This window comes from Triturus cristatus, chromosome 3_1, assembly GCF_964204655.1.
Source record: "Triturus cristatus chromosome 3_1, aTriCri1.1, whole genome shotgun sequence".
NCBI classification, from domain to species: domain Eukaryota; kingdom Metazoa; phylum Chordata; class Amphibia; order Caudata; family Salamandridae; genus Triturus; species Triturus cristatus.
Genome location: NC_140583.1, coordinates 805,642,919 through 805,664,870, shown reverse-complemented (window position 1 = coordinate 805,664,870; position 21,952 = coordinate 805,642,919). Strand labels below are relative to the sequence as shown.

The following is a 21,952-nucleotide window of genomic DNA, read 5'->3' as shown; positions in this document are numbered from 1 at the left end:
ATATTCATGAGGCAAGCTCAATTTGCGACCCTATTGGGAATGGCTAGCACTCACAGGGATGGTGGCCTTCTGGGGTCAGCAGACCACCATGTTTTTTTTTTTTTTTTAAATGCAGCCCATTTTTCTTAAAGGAAAGAGGGCTGCATTTAAAAAAGAAAATGTAACTTTTCAGTTTCATTTTTTTAAGGGCAGGCAATCGTCCCTGGAACCACTGGCTGCTCTTAAAAAACATTTTCACACCCATTCACAAAGGGAAAGGGGTCCCCTGTGGACCCCTTCCGGTTTGCGAGTGGCTTACCATCCTTTTGAAAAGGGTGGTAAACTACAAGTGTTTTGTGACCGCAAATGTGGTCGCAAAACAATCATACATTGGTGTAAGACTCACTATTAGGAAGGGACTCCCTTGGCACGCCCCTTCCTAATAGTTAGTCACAAACCATATTCTGCGAGTCGCGAATATGTTAGGGACTCACAAAATATGGCTTGTACATGGGGCCGACCTATTTTGCGGTTGCAAATTCCCCTTTGTAACTGCAAAAACAGGTTGTACATCTGCCCCTAAGTGTGCTCCACATTTTTTGTATGTTTCATAAGAAATCACTGGAAGCCAGACTTGCTTTACCCCTTGCAGGCTGTTTCCTTCAATGTGTGTTTTACAAGCCTTCACCCAGACAGAGTTGCAAAAGTCTTCACCCACGACTAAAATCAACATTCAGCAGAGCATGGTATATCAGTTTAATCTTTAACAATGTTTATGTGGATCAGTTAAAAATGCTCCTGTGACCTCCCAATGATAGAGCTAGAAAAGGTGATGCCTTTACATACCCTAGACGCTCTTCTTCCAGCAGAACCTGGACACACATTTCAGGTTGACTTCCTAGTCTGTAATCACTGTTCACAAAAAAGAGAAGTGGTTTACTGCAACAAAATCCTTATAAGAACGTCTGTACAATTACTTTGATCTCAGCTGCCCTACTCATGTACAAGTGAAGCTAACAGTTTAGCATACTCAGCAAGTTAACCATTTTGAATGAAGGTGCTATGATGGAAATCTGACTTGACTCACTGGTCAAAGGACAGAAACCAGCCTAACTAAGGTCTCCTCACTCCCTTCCTTTGGACCCAACTCTCAATGCTCAGAGATGAAACGCTGGGAAAATAAGTGAGTTCTGGAAAGGGGAAGTTGCTTCGCTCAAGTACTGCTTCATTTCATAACACTAAAGAAATATTTTAGAGCAGAAAGAATCAAACTCCGATTTGCCTACTGACTTAGGGAAGAAACAGTAATAACATATGACAAGGGAAGCCCATGGATCATCGGGGATCTGGGGTAATCGCTATTATCAAAAGCAATAGTCCCTAGTAATGATATCTACGATACAAAATTCTGAATAGCAACTTAATATTTCCAAAAAGATAATTACAAAAATAAACATCTCTTAAAACAATAATAATATTGCAGCACTGTGAATATAGGGACAAACCTGCTCTGTGCTCTTTTTTTGACGTGATACACTCCAGTAATAAGCGCTATCAACAAGTGTATCAATAAGTGTATCAATAAAACAAACAGCAAGACTTGTCAGAAAATATCATTTATACAGTCAAACAAGGTCCGTGTATTTTTAAGGTCAAAAGCATTTAAATCCCTTAGTGGATAAAGGGATAATCATCAGGACTTAAGTAATAATTAAGACGGAGACAAAAGATAAAAAATGGTAGATTAACTAGTACAGGCACTGTGGAGGACAGGAAATGGATATCAGCAGGAGTACTCGTGGAACTCTGGTGAGCCTGGTGGGAAGCACAGTCTGATAGACTTGAGGCACTGTCCTAATGAGTGAAGGAAGGACGTCTTTCCCAAGGCCCGCTGGGGTTAAGGCGCTAGCAGTGCAAAAGCTCCAATCGTCAGTGCAAATGCTCCAATGGTCAGTGCGAATGCTCCAATCAGCCTAAAAGTGAGCACAAGCAGCTTGGAAGTAGGGGGAGCCAGCAGACTTCAATCAACCCTGCTGTTCAGCGAGCTGCCTGTAACTTCAGCAAATGGGCACAGTCAGCGTGTAGGCTTCAATTAGTCTGGAAGCACATTAGCAGTGGAGAGCCGTTCCGCTTCAAAATATCCCTATGGTGTGGCGAACATTACTGCCGGGATTCGATCAATCCCACCAACGATTTGTGTGAGGCCCGGCTAGGTTAAATGTAGTCACACGCCGTGCGCCCACACATATCATTGGTGGGATTGATAGAATCCCAATGTCAATCCTCACCACACCAGGATATTTTGAAGCCGAGTGACTCTCCCCTTCTACCACGTTTCCCGACTTATTGAAGTCTACAGGCTGACTGTGCCTATTTCCTGAAGTTACCAACTACTCATAGCAACGCAGGGTGGGTTGAAGCAGACTGCTTCCCCTCTACTTCCACGCTGCTTGCGCTCACTCTTGGACCGACTGGCGCATTAACACTGATGATTGTAGCACTCGCACTGCCAGCGCCTTTCCCCAGCAACTAGCCATCCTGCACTCCTTAGGAGTGTGTCTTCCAGTCTATCAGCACGCGCTCCTCAAAAGTACCACCACAGTTCCTCAAGTTGTACTCCTGCTGATATCCATCACCTGGCCTCCACAGGACCTCTGCTCATAAATCTATCATTTTGTAATCTTCTTTGTCTCTGGCCTAATTATTCCTTAAATAGTGATGATGTTCCCGTCATCCACTAGGGGATCGAAACACAGTCGACCTTAAAGAAACACGGACCCTATTTGACTTTATAGATGTCATTTTCTGAGGGGCTGAGCTATTCTTGCTTTATTGATACACATGTTGATCACGCTTGATCACTTTAGTGTATTGCTTCAAAAAGAGAACACTAAGCACGTTTGTATGTACCCATATTCAGAGCGCCGCAAAATGATTGTTTTAAGAGGACTTTATTTTTGTATTTATCCTTTTGGAAATATTAAATTGCCATTCGGTATAGTTTATCATAATTCTCATTAATAAGTACCATTGTTTGATATTAGGGAAGAAATTAGCATAAGGAGAAAGTGGACAGACAGAAAAGTGGGGTGGAAGTAGAAACAACAGAGAGGAGAATATGGAATCACTGTAACAGGGTAAGACAGTTATTTATGAATAAGACCAGATCTCTATCATGGTAATCGTAATTACATTCATAAACAATGAGTAGTCCCCATCCACATGCAGGACCTGGGACAGTTTAAAAAACACTAACAAACAATTTAATCAAAGGAGAAGACAATGTATATTAATTAACCAGCAACATTTGCTTTTCATTTCCACATTTTGTAAGGCTTGTATGATCAAAATATCCCAAAACTCATTACACTAACAATGGGTTCAAAACACTTGAGACATTACTGCTGCTTAAAACTTTTTATCTTCCGTTTTAAAAGGATAAACATGTTTCCGTACAAAGAAGGATGCAGCATCTGTCATTTTAAGCTCCCCATGGGTCTCTATGAACTTAAAGAGGATTCCCATGATGGCCAATTAGTGAAGGAGCTAGGTAACTTTTTCGCCTCTATCATGGGATCTTTAATAAATTGTATAAGTACTAAAGAGAATAGAAAGCCCCTCTCTTATTAAGTGGTGATAAAGTCATAAGGAGTTTAAGCAACTGAAATCTTATTAATGTGGTCAAAACATACCCAATATGTTTTCGTACTCTGGCAACCAAACTCCTGTGGTGCCACAAACACTAAAATATGCTGGGTCACATGGGGAAGACACCACAATTCTCAACACACTGGTCAGCTGAATCTTAAGGATAAGTTATACTCGAGATACTCGCACAATCAGAAAAGCATTCACTTTGTCCATTCAATACACAAAAGATGTACATTCAAATGGTCACAAAAATTTATATTCTCAAAGTGGTCCAAAAAGCTTAGCAACTAGCCTTTGTAAGTTAGCCAAATGGGATCTTCCTTGTATATTTTACGAAAGCACACAGTCTTGCATTTGGTTTAAGTTAACAATCCCTTCCCAAGTAACTGGGGCAGAAAAGCTAGAAAGATCACCTTCAGCTCTACAATGTTTTTGTAGAGGGATATACGTTTCACCAGCCATGCGTTATGGATTCACCGAGCTGTTCTAAGGAGAATCTTAGGATAGGGCCCTCAAACAGGTGTGAAGAAAGGAAAGGTATGACAACCTGGACTGTCTAAAAGATATGAACTCGATGGTACTAAAGAATGCATCTAAACTCTGTGAAATAGGCAAAAACCTGTGCTAAATGACCCAACACTTCGGATCCAGCAGGCTATTCTTCGTTCTGCAAAATGTAACTCTGTATTCCTCTTAGCTTATGGGAGATACAGGCTGAAATCACCAATTGTGGCACCAGTATCTCCCCATGGAACCAACTGGAAACTCACAATGTCACCCACAGTGTAACAATGCTGCTATGGCAGTGTTCTATGACTTGGGAAGCTTAAGTGAATATGAATTTCAGGACACTTACTTGGCGCAAATATAGCAGTGAGGTTAGAGGCAAGGGAGCTTGAAGCGAATAGTCATGGTAGGAAGGATCAGTAACCATAGGAGAACAGATACCAATATGGTTAGGACAGATGCATGTATACCGAAAGGAACTACAGATAAAGTGAACTGTTACCAGGGAATCATAAATCTGATATGGCTGCTTAACAGCTGAATGTAAATAAATATCCTGAATAATCATGGAGCACAGTCTGGAAGGAAAGCATTATTTGGGTAAGAGTTGCCATATTTAACCTTTTCATCATCAAGTAGTGGGGATGAAGGTCCAAGAATGTAAACAAACACACTTCAGTAACAGTATTTCCGGTGGCTACTAGGGGTGCTGGTCGAAAAAACTGGTTGTAATTCGTGATCAGTATTTTGCAACCATTATTGAAATTAGATAACCAAACTATTTACTAATAGGTCCCTTTGTAAAACTCGAAATCCGAGTAGGTCGCAATCTGACCTACATAATTAATATTCATTGGGAAGGTTGCAAATTGCGACTCACTCGGACTGGATACAATCACAGGGATTTTGGTCAGCAGACCACCAGGCCTGTGATTGCATTTGAACAAAGAAACTTTAATAAGGTTTCTCTTAAAGGTTTGTTGGCACTGGTCCCCGGACCACTAGCTGCTCCCCTAGAAACCTTTTTCACAATTCATAAAGGAGAAGTGGTCCATAGAGCTTCCCTTGCCATTTGCAAATCATTCACCACCCAAAGTTGAAGGTCTGTAACTTTTCAATGGCTTTCAACCAAAAACAAACAAGCGATACAGAGGGTACTGATTTGGTATTAGGAAAGGTCACCCAAAACACACACATTCCAAATATGGAATAGGTATCCAGTCACAATCCCATTTTAAAATTTACTAGCTCCTATAATTGGGTTGCTACGTAGTGAACCCCTTTTTTCTTTAATAAAAAAATCCAATTTGGAGTGTTTGTGACTATAAAAAGTAAAAAGAAAACCTTAGTACACCTAATCCTATATCTTTCTACAGAATCCTCACTTATCCATATACCCAAGTGACAGACCGGATCCTAAAACGTCTCTCCAAGCAGCAGCTTTATAACACCGCCAGGTCGCATCATTGGACTCTAGTGACAATCCCAGCCTAAATACAGCGCTGCCTGCTGTGCTGACGTCATTTCTTTCCCTTTTTTCTTTGCACAACCAAGGCTTATGCTTCGGAACCGAACAAGCTACATGGCAGCAGGCAACTTTACATCACAAGAGGAAAAAACTGGTACCCTGGAAACTTATTAGGATCTGCACCATCTGAAGAGGAGAGGTGGAAGCTAGGTGAGGAATCTGTAGGAAGATGGCTGCAGGATTCCAGTTATGTTGGATTTGGGCTTAGCAGTCAGAAAGAGCTATTCCAACATCTCTGCTGTTTTACACACTATAGCAGATACAGGGCCAGAATGATGGGGAATAGCTCTGTACAGAAATGCCTTAAGGCTACTGGCATTTTGAACCTCCAAATAAAGCTCAGGGCAAAGTTCATGGTGGTAATCGTACCAGAAAGTGCTAACAGTGATGTGGGTCGCATGTGTCTAACAAGTTCTCGATGTAGAAATGCGAGGGGTATGACCAAGGACATTGAGCATTATGAAATTGCTTCTTTCCTAAAAAGGAGGCGAGCACATACAGTGTTCTAAGAAACACAACCACAAAGGAAGGTACAACATTACAAAAACAGTGGAGAGGAAAGTTGTTCCGCTTTATTTTCTCATGCTATGCAGGGAGGTGCTGATTCTGATCAGACAGATGGTACCTCTACTCCAATTTTGTCATTTGAGCTCAAAGAGGGACATTTTGTGCTGGTACATGCTAAAGTGAATGGTCAGTAGGTTAACTGGTCCTGAATGTTGAACAGATAATCTGTTATATTCATTTATCAAGTCAATTGGTTCAGCTGGCTTATTTATCAATGGTAGTAGAGGCTGATCCAAACTGCATCAGTGATTTTATTTTATATAGGGCTCATCCCCTGCTACCAAACTCTTAATGACTGGACTAGCCTGAATACTGAGAGAATGGTGGGGTAATAAGGAATTGGTTGACTTATGAAAGAAGAAATGCCCAAACAGCAGGGAATACATTGGAAGGGTGCATTCTCCAAGATGTGGCCTGAGATGGATCGAGGGTCATGAAGGCCGGAACTCCAAAGGTGCAGTGTATAGAAGGCTATGAGCTATGTCCGTCAGGGAAGAAGTCCTGGGTGTCAACGAGAAAGCTCTTGGAGGGCCTGGAAATCTATTCCAGTTGTAGGGATCGCACGATGCGTAGCTGCCACCAAAGAATATGGTGAGGAATGTGTCTGTCCTGGATTTGCATTTTTGAACTCCTGGTTCTGATGATGGAAAACTGATTTTTAGCTTGTGCACATTGGAACAAGCGTGGTGTCTTAACAGTTCTTGTGACTCAAACGTCTTTGAAGAAAAACAATCTGTAAACATCTGGGGCCATCACCAGATGTCAAAGCATGTGTATCTACTGAATGGGGAGCCCAGTCACCACTAGAATTTTCTCTGGTGAATGTGGCTGTCCGATGAGGTCATGAATAAAAGTTTTTGCTCTGAGACTAAACATGAACCTGAGGGTCCCCAGTAAATGGGTAATTCCCTATAAATAACTCTCCATCTAGTCTTTTTGGGATTGGTCACGGTTGCTTCTGGTGTTGTACCTGTGTATCAACTGCCAAACACTACTCACCAGTCCATGATTTCCATGTTAGGCAAGATAGTGTACTTTGTACTGTAAAACTGCAGCATCTATTGTTAAATGTTGAATATTTGTTCATCATTATTTCAGACCATAACAAATTACTGCTTAAACCCAGATGGGGAAGACCCCCAGCCATTATTATTGCCTGAAGGCTACTCGTCAGTGCGCTTGTGGATACTATGCTTCGTAGTACTCTAGGAAGCCCAGGAGCAGCTGTGAAAGATGGAGTGTCACAATTTGTCTCTCCAGGTGATTGGGCTCAGTTAGTAAACCTTAGGTTAAAAATTATGCTCATCTATCAGAAGGATTGACTTGTCTTGATTACGAGGAACATTCAAGCAGGACCTCTTTGGAGGGAGGCAAAATAGGCAGCATGTGGTGTGGCTGGCTATACCAGGTGTGAGGGGTATCTAAATTGGCAGCAGCCACACAGCATCTGGAGAACTTGTACACACTCAGGAAGAAATTATTAAGTATTTACAGATTTTTATTCCAATTTGTGTGTGAAACACAACCAAGTTGCAGAGTCAAACATAGTAGATAATTTAAGGAGGAGAAGATTGGCCCCACTGTCAGAGTGGCAGGCCGAGGAACTTGCAAGCCTAATCACAGCTTCTGAAACCAAGACAGCATTCAAAGCAAAGGTGAACTCCCATGTCCAAAGGGTGTCTGGTGGCATTTACCTCGGGTTCTGAGACCTACTGGCACCCAAGCTCGCATAGCTAAGCTCAGCAGCCTTACTGGGGGCTCCTTACTTTCCTCAACATATGAGGCATTAATCATGAGGCTACCGAAATCTGGCAAGGCTATGCAGGACACAACATTCTATCACCCATACCGATGATGAACATCAATTACAAGATAGTTAGCAATGTCCTGGCAGGCCAACTTCTCTCCTTAATGTCCCAAAAGTTCCATGGATTTGTGTTGGGTAGGAATGCTTCTCCTAATATCCATGAGAGATTTTCACTTTTTACATAACACTAACTACTCACGGATGTAGTGGTGGCACAAAATTTGGTGAAAGAGTTCAACAGTGAGCTGGGAATTTGCCTTGGGAAGGCTTCTGGCGGTGGATGCCTTTTTGTGCATGCCAGCTGTACTGCAAGAATCAGTCAGGTCATTTTAGCCCAGAACGTGATTGAAAGGGAGACTCACAAGGATTGCTCTCTGTCCCAGATTATATTTGGCTAGCTATACAACGCTTGGCTGGTGTGGTAAGGTATGAAGGGCTTACAGGGGAATCACTGTAGCTGGGGAACTACGTGGTCTCACTATTTACAGACTATATGCTCTTTTTTCCTACATGGTGCCGTTTAACATTTAAACTTGCTTGCAAAAACTATGAGGAAGTTAGAAACGTTTCTGGGATTGAAAGTTAACTGGGCAAAGTCCTGCATTTTTCCTTTCCATTAGAACTTGATGAAATAAACTTCCCAGACCTCACTTGACAACCAACCATCTTTCACTATTTGGGGGTTAGGATTTATTAACGGGACCCCAAGGTCATTAACTGCAAAATTAGGTCAGCAATGGCAGCAGATTTCAAACTGTATCACCTAACTGTCCAGATACGGTTGCTAGCCAGATGGCGTCTTCTTGAACAGGATGATGAAACAGTCTACAAGGGAGTGCTTTTCGGGCTCGTCTTTAAAGTCTGCTGGAAGGAAACACAAATGTCTGAAGTACTCTTTCATAGATGGTTGTAGTGTCAACCTCATACTGGGTATGCAGCCTGAAGAATACCAGGACAAAATGAGCCTAAGCTCCCAACCTTCCAATGGAGTACTTGCAAACAATTATTGGAACCAAGCTCTAAGTGATGTATTCAGATAGAGGAATTGGCAAGATGGGCAACCTGCAAGAAGCTGGACCCTTTGGGGCGAGTCCTAAATAGGGATATAACGGGGTAGGCATCTTTAGGCCAGTGAACTAACGTAGAAGCTTGGTTACATTAATATATGTATACTAAAACTGAAAAGTGTGCATTTAAGATGAATATATGGGTATTTTCAGAGCTCACAAGTTGATGTTTGGGGAAAAATGGTTTCGTTTCCAATAAATATGGAAAGCTGATATTTGAGTGATAAAAATCAAAAGGTGTTGCGGAGCACTTACTACTCATTAACTTGGTGCTAGTGGCATTGCAGTGATGGTTGTAATATATTGCCCATGTGGAGGCATTCCACACTGACAAAACATTGTTTCCATTACTCTTGGCAAACAGGACTTATGCACTGAGGTGATCACTGCTGGTAATCTTGCATATGGTGACATCTAATGTAACCTTGTGTTGCGTGGTTACTATTTTATTTCTAATAATAGCAGTGGTTTAGGAGGATTTTCATTGAATATAAGCAGCTCTTGTTTTAGAAAAGGTTGGAGACCCCTAGGATAAAGGTTATACGCTAATATATATTGAGGCGAGTTTATGCTTAGAAAATTGGTTTGATATGGAAGATATATATATCTTTTTTTACATATCTTTTTTATTAAACGTTCTGGTCACAACTTTACATAGACACAGCCGCGTCAATAGAACAATCATGGGGACTTGACAGTTACATAGTATAGCACTCCAATTGCAATGAGACATGATAGTTGTCATGATTACAGTGATGTTGGATCATCTAGGGAAGGAAGGACAGGGGGGGTTACAATTTATTCCCACGATACACATTCCATCTACCCCCTAGAGCGAACCATTTCTGGGGGCACCCACGTGCAACATATACAGTTTTTTCCTTCACCACACACCAGTGGAAGATATTTTTTTTTTAACAATTTCAAATGTCAATGAAGATGTGATCTGTTGTGAAGAAAGGTTTACAATGAGCGGTCTTGCTTAGTACAGACTGCGATACTGCCACACAATGTGTGACTTTTAGTCATTATTATATGACTTGCTTTTGATACTGTCTAAAAGTTATGATTGAAACTAAGAAAATAAGTTTTTGAATTTTGCCACAGAACCTTGCAAGCATGAATTTCACCTGCCTTACATTGTAAAAGAAAAATGGACAGACTCCAGGAGACCTCAAAACAAGATAAGTTCCAGACGGCTGAAAACAAAACCTGTCATTGACCGCGTAAATAAGACGTCATTGACCGCGTAAACAAGACAAAGTACCTGCATAAACCGGAACACCACACTGGGTGTATCCCTGGAGGGGAGAGAAGAAATCCGCCCTAGGAAGGCGAGAAAGTGTCAAAACAAGGGGAAACAACTGTCCAATGACAACTGTAGTACAATAACTGAGTTAAGACTCCGTACCACCATGACTATCCCTAACAGGCATAAAGCCGAGTCAGCATGCATGCCAAAAAGGGAGGTGCGATCAAAAGGCATGTCGATCAAACCTTCTTGCCAGTTTATTTGTTGACACGCAATACTGAATACACGTCAGCAGTCACAGCCTTATCGAGGTTGTCCTTCTTCCTGCCTTATTGGGGTGTTTTGCTTATTATGATTGAAATTGGACGTCTGCTTGGTTTAGAAGTATTAGAGACAAGATGATATACACCGGTCTCTGAATACCTTGGATAGGTCCTATACCTCACCTGAGAATTACACATAGAGATAGAGCGTGATATTACTAAAGTGGGACTCTGTCTCTAGTCAAGTCAAGTCAAGTCAACAATATTTGTATAGCGCAGACATATCACTCCAAAGAGTCTCATGGCGCTTGCAGTGGCTGAAGCAAGAGAGAAATGGCGGAACCGAAATTACTGATCAAACAGCCAGGTCTTAAGTCTGTTACGAAAACATCCAAGAATGGGGATGGACTGCAAATCGGCCGGCAACTTGTTCCAGAAAAACGGAGCTAGATATGAGAAGGATCTACCACCCTGCCTAGTGGTAAAGATCCTAAAAGGAGTGAGTAGGGACTTAGTACTTGACCGCAGTGTCCTCTGGGGCTTATACCAGCAGAGTTTCCTGGACCAGTATTGTGGCTTGTTGCCGTAGAGATATTTATGGGTGAGGCACAGGACCTTGAAGAGAATACGTTTTTTCACTGGTAGCCAGTGCAAGGTTCTGAGACACGGGGCAGAGGAAGTTCGTTGGGGGAGATTAAGAATCATCTTGGCCGCAATGTTTTGCAGCACTTGGAGCTTGTTTAAAAATGATTCATTTATGGATAACAAAAGTGCGTTTCCGTAATCCATTCGGTTGGTAATCAGACCCTGTAGCAGCGGTTTTCTTGCCTCCAAGGGGATCCATCTAAAAACTCTCCGTAGAGTGCGCATAATTCCAAAGCAGGAACTGACCACATGATTAACCTGGGCCCGCATAGACAATTGATTGTCTAAGAAAAAACCCAGGTTACGAACCACCTCCTTCGGAACAGGACAGGTGCCAAGGTCATAGGGCCACCATTCTGAGGACCAGTGGTTGGATGCCTTTCCAAAAAGCATAATCTCGGATTTTGTACTGTTCAGTTGTAGATGGTTATCCTTCATCCACTTGTTGACATGGGACATGCAGTTTTGAAAACGCGTCATGGTTTCCTTAGGGTCCGAGCCCAACGTGACTATGATCTGAGTATCATCGGCATACGATATGACCTCAAATCCATATGCTCTGATCACTGGAGCTAGAGGAGCCACATAAAGGTTGAAAAGAGTCGGGCTCAAAATGGAACCCTGCGGAACCCCAGTAGTGACGGGTCTGGGGGAAGAGGTGCTAAGTCCCACCTGAACGGTGGTACTACGGCCCCAGAGGTAGCTTTTAAACCAGTTCAGGGCCGAGCCGCTGACACCAATCTCTCCAAGCCGACAAATTATAATGCTATGGGAGATGGTGTCAAATGCGGCTGACAAGTCGAGAAGTAAGAGGACTGTTGATTGTTGTCTGTCCAGGGCCCGCCTAATGTTATCAGTGACCTCGACCAGTGCCGTTTCCGTACTGTGGGCCGCTCTGAACCCTGACTGTGAAGGGTCCAACAGCTCATGGGTCTCCAAGTAACCGACAAGTTGCTGGTTGGCGAGGGATTCTACTACTTTCCCGAGATAGGGGAGTAGAGAAATTGGACGGTAGTTGGAGGGAAGGCTGGGGTCGGCTGTGGGCTTTTTTAGGAGGGGCTTCACACAGGCAGTTTTCCAATTAGAGGGGAAGACAGCTTCTGATAATGATTTATTACATAAATCTGTGATATTGCTGACCAATGCAGGGGCAACCCTTGCAAGAAGTTTAGAGGAGATAAGGTCAGTAGGGGAGCCGGATTTTATCCTCTGCAGAGTCTTGAGGACTGTCCCTGAATCCACCACAGTGAATTCCTCAAGATGGTGGGAGGGTGTCGTAAGAGCAGAGGAGCCATTATTTAAGTCCACACTATTTATATTGGACGTAAAAGAGCGAGAAATAGTAGAAATTATTTCTTCAAAAAATATGGAGAGAGAGTCCACCCAGTGTGGTGAGACAGGTGTAGGCTGCAGATTCCTGGGAGTCGTGAATTCGTTCAGGACCTTGTACAGTTCCTTGGTGGAATTGCATGTCTTGTTTATCCTATTAGTGAGGAAGGATGTTTTAGCAGTTTTGATTTCCTGCATGTATCTGTGGTGGAGTTCTTTATACGTGGTGCGGTCCTCTGGGCCTTTGTTTTTTCGCCACTTGCGTTCAGCAGTCTGGCACATAGTCTTAGTTGCTCTGAGCTGGTCAGTGAACCAGGGGGCATTTCTTATCTTAGTCTTTACTAATGTCATAGGGGCTATATTGTCCAGCGTATTTGAGACTGCTTCCTCTAATGAAGCCAGCGTTTGAGTCATATTTTGGTCAGGCCTTATTAGGTCAAGGGGAAAGTGTTCCAAAAAAAGAGGCAAGGTTATCTTGTGCCAGGGTCTTTGCCATGAGGAATCAATTTTCAGAGACTCATTTTCTTTGGACATATAAGGGAATTGAAATTTTAAAAGGCAGTGATCGGTCCATAATAACGGGACAGGAGGTGATAAGGCTATCTCGGACTGGTTTGTAAAGAGAAGGTCTAGAGTGTGACCAGCCGTGTGGGTAGGTTCATGCACCATTTGAGTGAGACCAAGAATACTCATGGATGAGATCAATTTCCCAGTATCGGGGTTGTCATCAACGTCAATATGATAGTTGAAGTCCCCAATCATAAAAAAATTATCTGCTGCCAAAACATGCGGCGCTAGGAGTTCCAAGAGTTTTTCAGTAAAGTCACCCTTGGGGCCAGGTGGACGATACACCAAAGCCCCCCTCCAGGTTCCAATTCTAGAACAGTTAGGTCCAGATCATCCCGAATGGCTATTAATAGGCCCCCCCCTTTGTCTGAGTCCTATCGGCTCTCGTTATTCTATATTGAGGGGGAAATGCTATATATAAATCAGGCAAAGTGTGGTCATGAAGCCACGTCTCCGTGATTAGGCATATGTCGGGGGCCTCTTGATCTATCAGGGCCCATAATTCAACAGAATGCCTAGGAATGGAGCGAGCGTTGACATAAATGGCCTTGAGTTGCTGATATTTTCGTCCATCTACAGTACCTGATGGGATCGTCTCTACAGCCCTAATAATGTGAGGGATGCTTGAGACTAACCCAGGACTTACTATATGACAGTTTGAGCAGCCTAGAGTAGGATTATTAATTTCTAATAGATCTTCCTTCGAGTATTGTAAGACGGTCATTTTGTAATGAGCGCGAAGTGTCAAAATAAGGGACCAATTCCACACAATATGTGGAAATTACCTGTCAAAAACCAGGGGCTTTAGCGGCTGGCGGCGGTCAGGCGTGGACAGGCGCAGACGGGCTTGCCTTTGGCGCGCCCGCGCCTTAGCCGGGTTTAAATACAAGGTGAGGAGACAGCTCACCCACTAGAGCGTCACCCTGCACTTCCGGTCGCCGGAAGAGTATTCTGCCAATCGACCCTCCGCACAAGCCGCGGCGGAACGGGGTCTAGGCAGGACTAGCAGTGAGGAAGTAGCAGCATAGAGTGAGCAGCGAAGGTCAGTGCAAATTAAACAGTAAAAACACACAATTAGGTTATGTTAAAAATAAGGCATACGAACGTTTAAAATGATTAAGAGGAGTAATGTGCGCCCTCTGTGACTCCACGAGGTCAAAATGCAAATAACAAGGAGCAGGGGTGCCGGTGCTTCAGAGGCGCCGCTGCGCGCGTCCGCGCCTTAGCTGGGTTTAAATACAAGGTGAGGAGACAGCTCACCCACTAGAGCGTCACCCTGCACTTCTGGTCGCCGGAAGAGTATTCTGCCGATCGACCCGCCGCACAATCGGCACAAGCCGCGGCGGAACGGGGTCTAGGCAGGACTAGCAGTGAGGAAGTAGCAGCATAGAGTGAGCAGCGAAGGTCAGTGCAAATTAAACAGTAAAAACACACAATTAGGTTATGTTAAAAATAAGGCATACGAAAGTTTAAAATGATTAAGAGGAGTAATGTGCGCCCTCTGTGACTCCACGAGGTCAAAATGCAAATAACAAGGAGCAGGGGTGCCGGTGCTTCAGAGGCACCCCTAGCAATTGAGTGACCGTTATTGTGACTTTGCCGGTGCCATTATTTGCCATCATATCTCATTGGATGGGGAAGCATTTCCCCAAGAGGATTCCTCTAATCAAAATAATACGTCTTGGAGATAGCTTGACTCCACCTATTCTAATTGCCCTGAAGAAGTCCTGCAAGGGGACGAAACGCGTCGGCTGTTCTGTGTGTTAAACGCCGTGTGTCATCAACGCACAATGAAAGTGAAACAATAAAAGAGAAAAAGAAAAATAAGAACAAATTTAAGAGCTTTCTTTGATGAATTTGGATGTATAAAATGTGTCCTTTACTTTCTGACATAAGATGTTCATAAGTGGTGCACCTGTGCTTTGGTTTTAAATGTCGATCAAAGCAGTTTGCACAGCCTCTCAAAACCTGGAAGTACGCAACCATGTAATTCAACATAAAGCAATGGAAGAGGCTATAGACCGACCAACGGGAATCTGTAGTATCTATACCACAGCAGATGCTAAGTGTGGCAGCTTGCTGCCCATCTTGTACTAGGAGAGCAAGAGCATTCCGGGCTTCCTCCAGAAGGGAGGGCAAAAGGCTCTCCTCAGATTCCCACAAGGCGTCGGAGAAGAGGGCGAGCAGTTCAGAGAGCGCAGATCGGCGCTAGAAGCAGAGAAAATAGGTCTACCACAAGCGACAAAATTTCCTGGCCTCCCTTTCCAGAGTGACAGGGAGAGAAAATCAATATTCTGCATGTCTAAACCAGCCTGAACCAAAAATCTTTTAGTAGAGGGATGTCTAAGTAAACAGGAGGGATCCTCTGGGGCCGAGAGATGCCTGTGAGGAATTGAGCAATCCACAGGGAGTCCTGTTTTAGGTTTAGTCCAAGCACCCAAGAGGATATCGAAAAGACAGTCACTATAAGTATGTACAGGTTCAGCATTAGACTGGGCAGGGTGTAGTATGCCAATTAAGGGGTCTGCTGGCAAATCCACCAAAGGAAGATGTAAATTCAGGGCAATCGAAATTCGATGGAGCATGTCCGCTAACACGGAACTGGCCTTTTTAGCCTAACCGGGAGGGGACAGGAGGCTAGTGAAGATTCTAAGCCACTGGCGTCAGCCAAGTCAAGTAACCAGCCAAATGGCATATGGGGCGGTATTGTGTCCTGAAGTGGAGAAGGACACACCACATCTTCCGTAGTACTTCCACAACCATGGTCCTCAGAATAAAAACCCAGAGGAAGGGAGTCTGAGACGGTCGGCTCCATCGGCACTGTAACGGAAGCTGGCCGACTCCAAGAAAGCGGCGCCTTGACTTCAGAAGGAGCATCGATCGGCATCGACAGCACCACCATCGGAGCCAGCAGGAAACCGCGACGGGTGCCGCTGAGGTGTCAGACACTAGAGGCCAACCTGAAGCAGAGGGCGAAGCTGCCGGTAGTCACAGGCACATCCTCAGCACCTCCGTGGGGCCTGAAGGCTCTCCAGAGGGAGGTGACGACTCAAGAGCCGAAAGAAGAGGTGAGAATATTATCACATCTGGTTCAAAGATGCCTCAGTCTCAGGATAGGTGGGGAGACGCAGGCAGACTCATGACGTGGCACTTTTATAGAAAAGTGGGGATCATTGGTAAGCGACATCTGGACGTTGAATGTGAATGATGCAGGTGGGAAAAGGCCCAAGAATGGACGCGCGGTCAGTCCCTAGAACGCTTAGGGGACCGAGGATGATGAGAAGACTTCGAAGACTGTGACATCCGTGCTGCCACGAGCTTCATGAGACATCACCTGCTGGGCTCAGCCAGATCTGTTGACAATAGTCCAACTCAGATTTGTGGTGCTCACCCAGACACCACATACTAATCAGACATTTGTTGCCCACAGGACTCATAAGGCTTGAACCCTGAGGACATTGAGGAAAGTAACACTGCTCAGTTGATGAGAGACGCCAATTAGGCCAAAAACTGCCAGAGGAACTGCAGTGCGGATTTGAATGTTAGCGTGGAAAAGAAGGAACTGGCGTTAGTGCATCAGGGGAGGGCTTATAAGGACTCTGTTGCTGTCATATCCATGAAACGAAGTTGCTACGGAATCGCTAGCCGCCTCTGGCTACACGCGGAGGTACTGCTTGGAAAATTACCGGATCCAGTCTGGCGCTTGGGGAGGATTCTAAGATAAGGAATCTGCGGCGAGATGTCTCTATCGGATTGTCAAAAAGCCAACCATACCTGCACAGATGTTGACTCTAAAAAAAAATCACGTGCACTGTAAAGTCAAAGTAAGCTTAAATAGGAAAGTATAAATATTACCTTGACAACGCCGTGCAAATCTATATAAGTAAAGGTTGATACCAAACACTTAATATTTTTAGCCAAACCCCTTAAGAAACAGCAGGGACCTTTGGGGTCTAACGAGAGTTCTGGTGGTAGTTAAGAAGACTTACAAGAAAATCACACACAAAAAAAAAAAGATACTTACCACTAGCATCCCTCAGGGAAATAAAAAATATTAATCTCTACTTATGAGCTGCCTTGTATCTGAGGAAACATAGGCTGCTTTATTTGGAAAAAAATTGTGACTGTCACCAATCAGAGCGAGTCACAATTTGTGACGTACCTCATGATTATTAATGAGGTAGGTCAGATAGCGACCTATTTCGATTTTCAAAATTCCACACTGGCTGCAAATTGTGACCAGTGCCGGGACACATCTGCCTCATGTTTCTCATTTCATATAGGTTTCAATTTTGAAATTCTGAAAAAATTATCACTGAGAATCACAGATGCAAACAGGCTCATAAACCAAATGCATCAGAGGAAGACTAGGACACAAAGTCTTTCTGCAGCATCAAAAGCAAGAAATGGCAAAGGTTCCAAGAGTAATTAACTCGCATGCTAAAACTATCTCCAAAATGAGCACAATTACAGAAGATACAAAATTCACGTAGCACGGCTTTCTTTTAATGAAACTACTGAAAATTATTAACATCAGGACTACGGACAGCCAGATTAAAAGTAAAATTGATTTTGTTTTAGCTAAAAGTGATTTAAAATTACTAAGAAAGCTGCAAATGAAATACATGCAAAAATCAACTGGCTAGATTTCACCAGTTGACTTCTCTACTCAGGAACAAAATAAGGTTAGAATGTTGCCGATACGGTCTTAATCCCAATGCACTTTAAATCCTGTCTGAATCGAGGCAGGGGCACGTGTCCACAAAAGGAATTAAATACCAAACATATTTAAACATACTTCAGAATGTAATGAATAATTCATTACTGCACGGACAGGGTAAAAAATAATTTCCTAATTATATTTGTAGCTTGTTGTGCTGTAGATTCACATGGTGTGCACACTCATGTAATGGTGCAGATGTCGCAAGTTATTTTTCTTCAAGGTATGTTCTTTTTCTTCAAGGTATGTGTTTCAGTCTCAAGGTGACTTGGGATCTCTCCATGAAACCTTCAAGGCAGCCGGACAAAATCTCCATTTCAGATTTTATTTTTCCTCCCACAAAGCGAATTAAAGGGGAATGAAGGAGGATTCTAAATATGTACAGGAGAAGTGTGAAACATATAAAGCACCAGCTTTCACCCGCGGAGGCTTGAGGACGCATGTGAATCTACAGCACCGCAAGCTACAGATAGTTAAACAGGAAGTATAATTTTCTATTTGTAGCAATTGTATTAGTAGTCAACAGGCTTTGCACAGACTGAAAAGCAGCCCTCTCCTTTTGAAGTGGTGGCTTCCGAACGGAGGAAGCATGTTTTCAACAATATTTTACAGATAGTTTGCCCTACTTGTGCTTCTGTGGGTATGAACATCCACACAGTAATGCTTGGTGAAAGTGTGTGGTGTTGACCACGTAGCAGACTTACAAATTGCTGCAAGCGATAGGCTTCTCAGGAAGGCCACTGTGGTCTCCTTCTTGCAGGCAAAATGTATAATTACGTAAGAATAGTGTGCAACACATCACAATTAATCATGCAAAGTACGCCTCAGAGACTGTGTGTCCATAATGAACGAGTTACTTACCTTCGGTAACGATGTATCTGTAAGAAACATTAGTTAGTTAGATTCCTCACCTTAGAATATCCCCAGGCGTCAGACTGGATCCGGAAGATTTTTCGTCAGCAATACCCCTTGCGCGTCGCTAGGCGTCGTCTGCGAATCCGCGTACGTCGTCGGCGTCGTGCGCTGGAATGACGTCGGAGTACTTAGACGCCGCCCTCGCGCGCTGACGTCAGTTCTTGTACATAGCTTTCCGCGCCAGGAACGCAGAGCCATGCAAGAGTCCGACACTGGTGCCAAAAAGAAATCTAGGGGCCTGAAAAGGACAACCTCAACCCTAGATGTCAGTTCGCAGAACGGGGAGGATGGGTGGGTCGGTGAGGAATCTAACTAACTAATGTTTCTTACAGATACATCGTTACCGAAGGTAAGTAACTTGTACAGCTGAAAGAAACACGTTAGTTAGATTCCTCACCTTAGAATAGATACCCAAGCAATACCATCCCCGGTGGTGGGTCTGCGAACCAAGATCACACCAGAAAGTCCTGGAGGACAGAACGGCCAAAGAAGCCATCCATCCGGACTTGGCTGTCAAGGCAATAATGCCTGGCAAACGTGTGTAGCGAAGCCCACGTCGCCGCCTGACAGATGTCCTGCAAAGGGACACCCCGTCCCAAAGCAGTAGTAGCCGCCATGGCCCGAGTAGAATGGGCGCGCAGCCCAACAGGAGGGTCCTTTTTTGCCAAGGAAAAACAAATTTTGATGCACAAAACGACCCACCGAGAGATGGTCCGTTTGTGCACAGCTTTCCCCTTCTTAGCACCCACGTATCCAACGAAAAGTTGGTCGTCCACCCGGAACTGCTTTGTGCGGTGCAGATAAAAGGAGAGCGCACCTTTTGGGTCCAGACGGTGGAGCCTCTCTTCCTCTTTGGAAGGATGCGGAGGCGGAAAGAAGGTGGGCAAGGTGACAGATTGCCCAAGATGAAAGGGGGTCACCACTTTCGGAAGAAAGGATGGACGAGGCCGAAGGACAACCTTGTCCGGATGAACAGAGAGAAAAGGAGGCTTTGATGATAAAGCCTGGAGCTCACTTACCCGTCTAGCCGAGGTGATGGCTACCAGAAAAGCAGTCTTAAGCGTCAGCAGACGAAGAGGACAATTATGAAGAGGCTCAAAGGGAGCGCACATCAGAAATGTGAGAACAAGATTCAAGTCCCACTGAGGCATTACAAAAGGGACAGGAGGGAACGTGTGAGTAATGTCTTTTAGAAAGCGGGTAACCACAGGGGACTTGAAAAGAGAAGGCTGATCAGGAAGCCGCAAGAAGGCAGAGATGGCAGCAAGATAACCTTTCAAGGTGCCCAGGGCAGAGCCCTGCCGGGCCAAAGAAAGAAGAAAGAGGAGGACCTCAGAAAGAGGGGCGGAAAGGGGATCCACAGCCTTTGCTGCGCACCATGCCACAAATTTGTTCCACCGGCAGGCGTATACCGTCTTTGTGGAGGGACGCCTGGCTGCCAGAATGATATCACAGACTTCAGGAGGCAAGTCAAATGGCATCAACTGCCGCCGCTCAATCTCCACGCATGGAGGTGGAGGCTGGACAGGTTCGGGTGGAGGACCGTCCCCTGCTGCTGCGACAGAAGATCCTCCCGAAGGGGCAGACGTATCGGAGGATCGGTCAACATACTGAGTAGCTCGGGATACCAGTACCTTCGTGCCCAATCCGGAGCCACCAAGATGACTTGGGCCCGGTCGTGCCTGATCTTCTTCAGCACTCTGGGCAGAAGTGGCATAGGCGGAAAGGCGTACAACAGACCGCAACTCCACTCGTGACGAAAAGCGTCGCCGAGCGAGTGCCGCCTTGGAAAATCCTACGCGCAGAACTGCGGACATTGCGCGTTCTCTTCGGTGGCGAATAGATCTAACCAAGGCTCTCCCCACTGCTGAAAGAGACCTTGCGCCACTTCGGAGTTCAGACGCCATTCGTGATCCATCATGCACCGGCGGCTGAGTTCGTCTGCTCTGGCGTTCAGAGAGCCCGCCAGATGTTGAACCACTAGGGTGACGCCCTGGTGTTCCAGCCACGTCCAGAGGCGCAGAGCCTCCTGACAAAGGGTCCACGACCCCACCCCGCCCTGTTTGTTGCAATACCACATGGCGGTGGTGTTGTCCGTGAACACCTGCACGACACTTCCCCTGACAGAGGGAAGGAAGGCTTTCAGTGCAAGTCGGATCGCTCTCAACTCCAACAGGTTGATGTGGAGGCGAGACTCCACCGGAGACCAGAGGCCTCTGATCTCCGCCTCTCCCATATGGCCACCCCATCCTAGGAGGGACGCATCCGTCACTACGACATGCTCCGGTTGGGGAAGGGAGAGGCTCTTGCCCGTGACCCAATCGCGGTCCGTGAGCCACCACTGCAACTGCTGTGCAGTGCCCTCCGAGATCAAGACATTGTCGGACAGGTTGCCGTGATGCTGGGCCCACTGAAACTTCAGGTCCCACTGCAGAACCCGCATGCGCCGCCTGGCGTGATGCACTAGTAGGATGCAGGAGGCCATCAGCCCCAGAAGCCGCAACACTAGATAGAGGCCGAAAGATGGGAATCAGGGCCTGAATATCCCGGACCTGCCGTTCCGGCGGATAGACCCGGAACTGCGCCGAATCAAGAACCGCTCCGATAAAGAGGAGCTTCTGAGAGGGACTCAGGTGTGACTTCGGCACATTGATGGAAAACCCCAGCAAATGCAGGAGATCCGCCGTAGTCTGGAGGTGGGAGACGACTGCCTGGGGCGAGCCCGCCTTCAACAACCAGTCGTCGAGATAGGGGAAGACTGGAACCCCTGATCTGCGCAGATGAGCTGCGACCACCGCCATCACTTTCGTGAACACCCGAGGGGCACTGGTAAGGCCGAAGGGGAGCACGGTAAACTGAAAGTGCTCTTGACCCACCGTGAACCGCAGGTAACGCTGGTGGGCCGGCAGGACGGGGATGTGGAAATATGCGTCCTGCAAGTCCAACGCTACCATCCAGTCTCCAGGGTCTAGGGCAGCTAGAACCTGAGCCAAAGTTAACATTTTGAACCGTTCCTTCCGGAGGAAGGTATTGACGTTCCTTTGCCCTTCTTGGGAACCAGAAAGTAGTGGGAATAACAACCACGACCTACTTCTGGGCTCGGAACGCGCTCGACGGCCCCCTTGGCCAAGAGGGACGAAACTTCCTCGTCCCCC

At 45.2% G+C, this 21,952-nt stretch overlaps 1 protein-coding gene across 1 annotated transcript in view; it reads right to left on the bottom strand.

Moving 5' to 3' along the window:
• The window catches only part of USP40 (ubiquitin specific peptidase 40), a 667,009-nt gene that overhangs the window by 112,791 nt on the left and 532,266 nt on the right, over positions 1-21,952 (bottom strand). Inside the window, exon 28 of the mRNA XM_085646205.1 lies at positions 826-891. Coding sequence (XP_085502331.1) covers positions 826-891 — 66 coding nt within the window. The remainder of the gene's footprint in view (positions 1-825; positions 892-21,952) is intronic.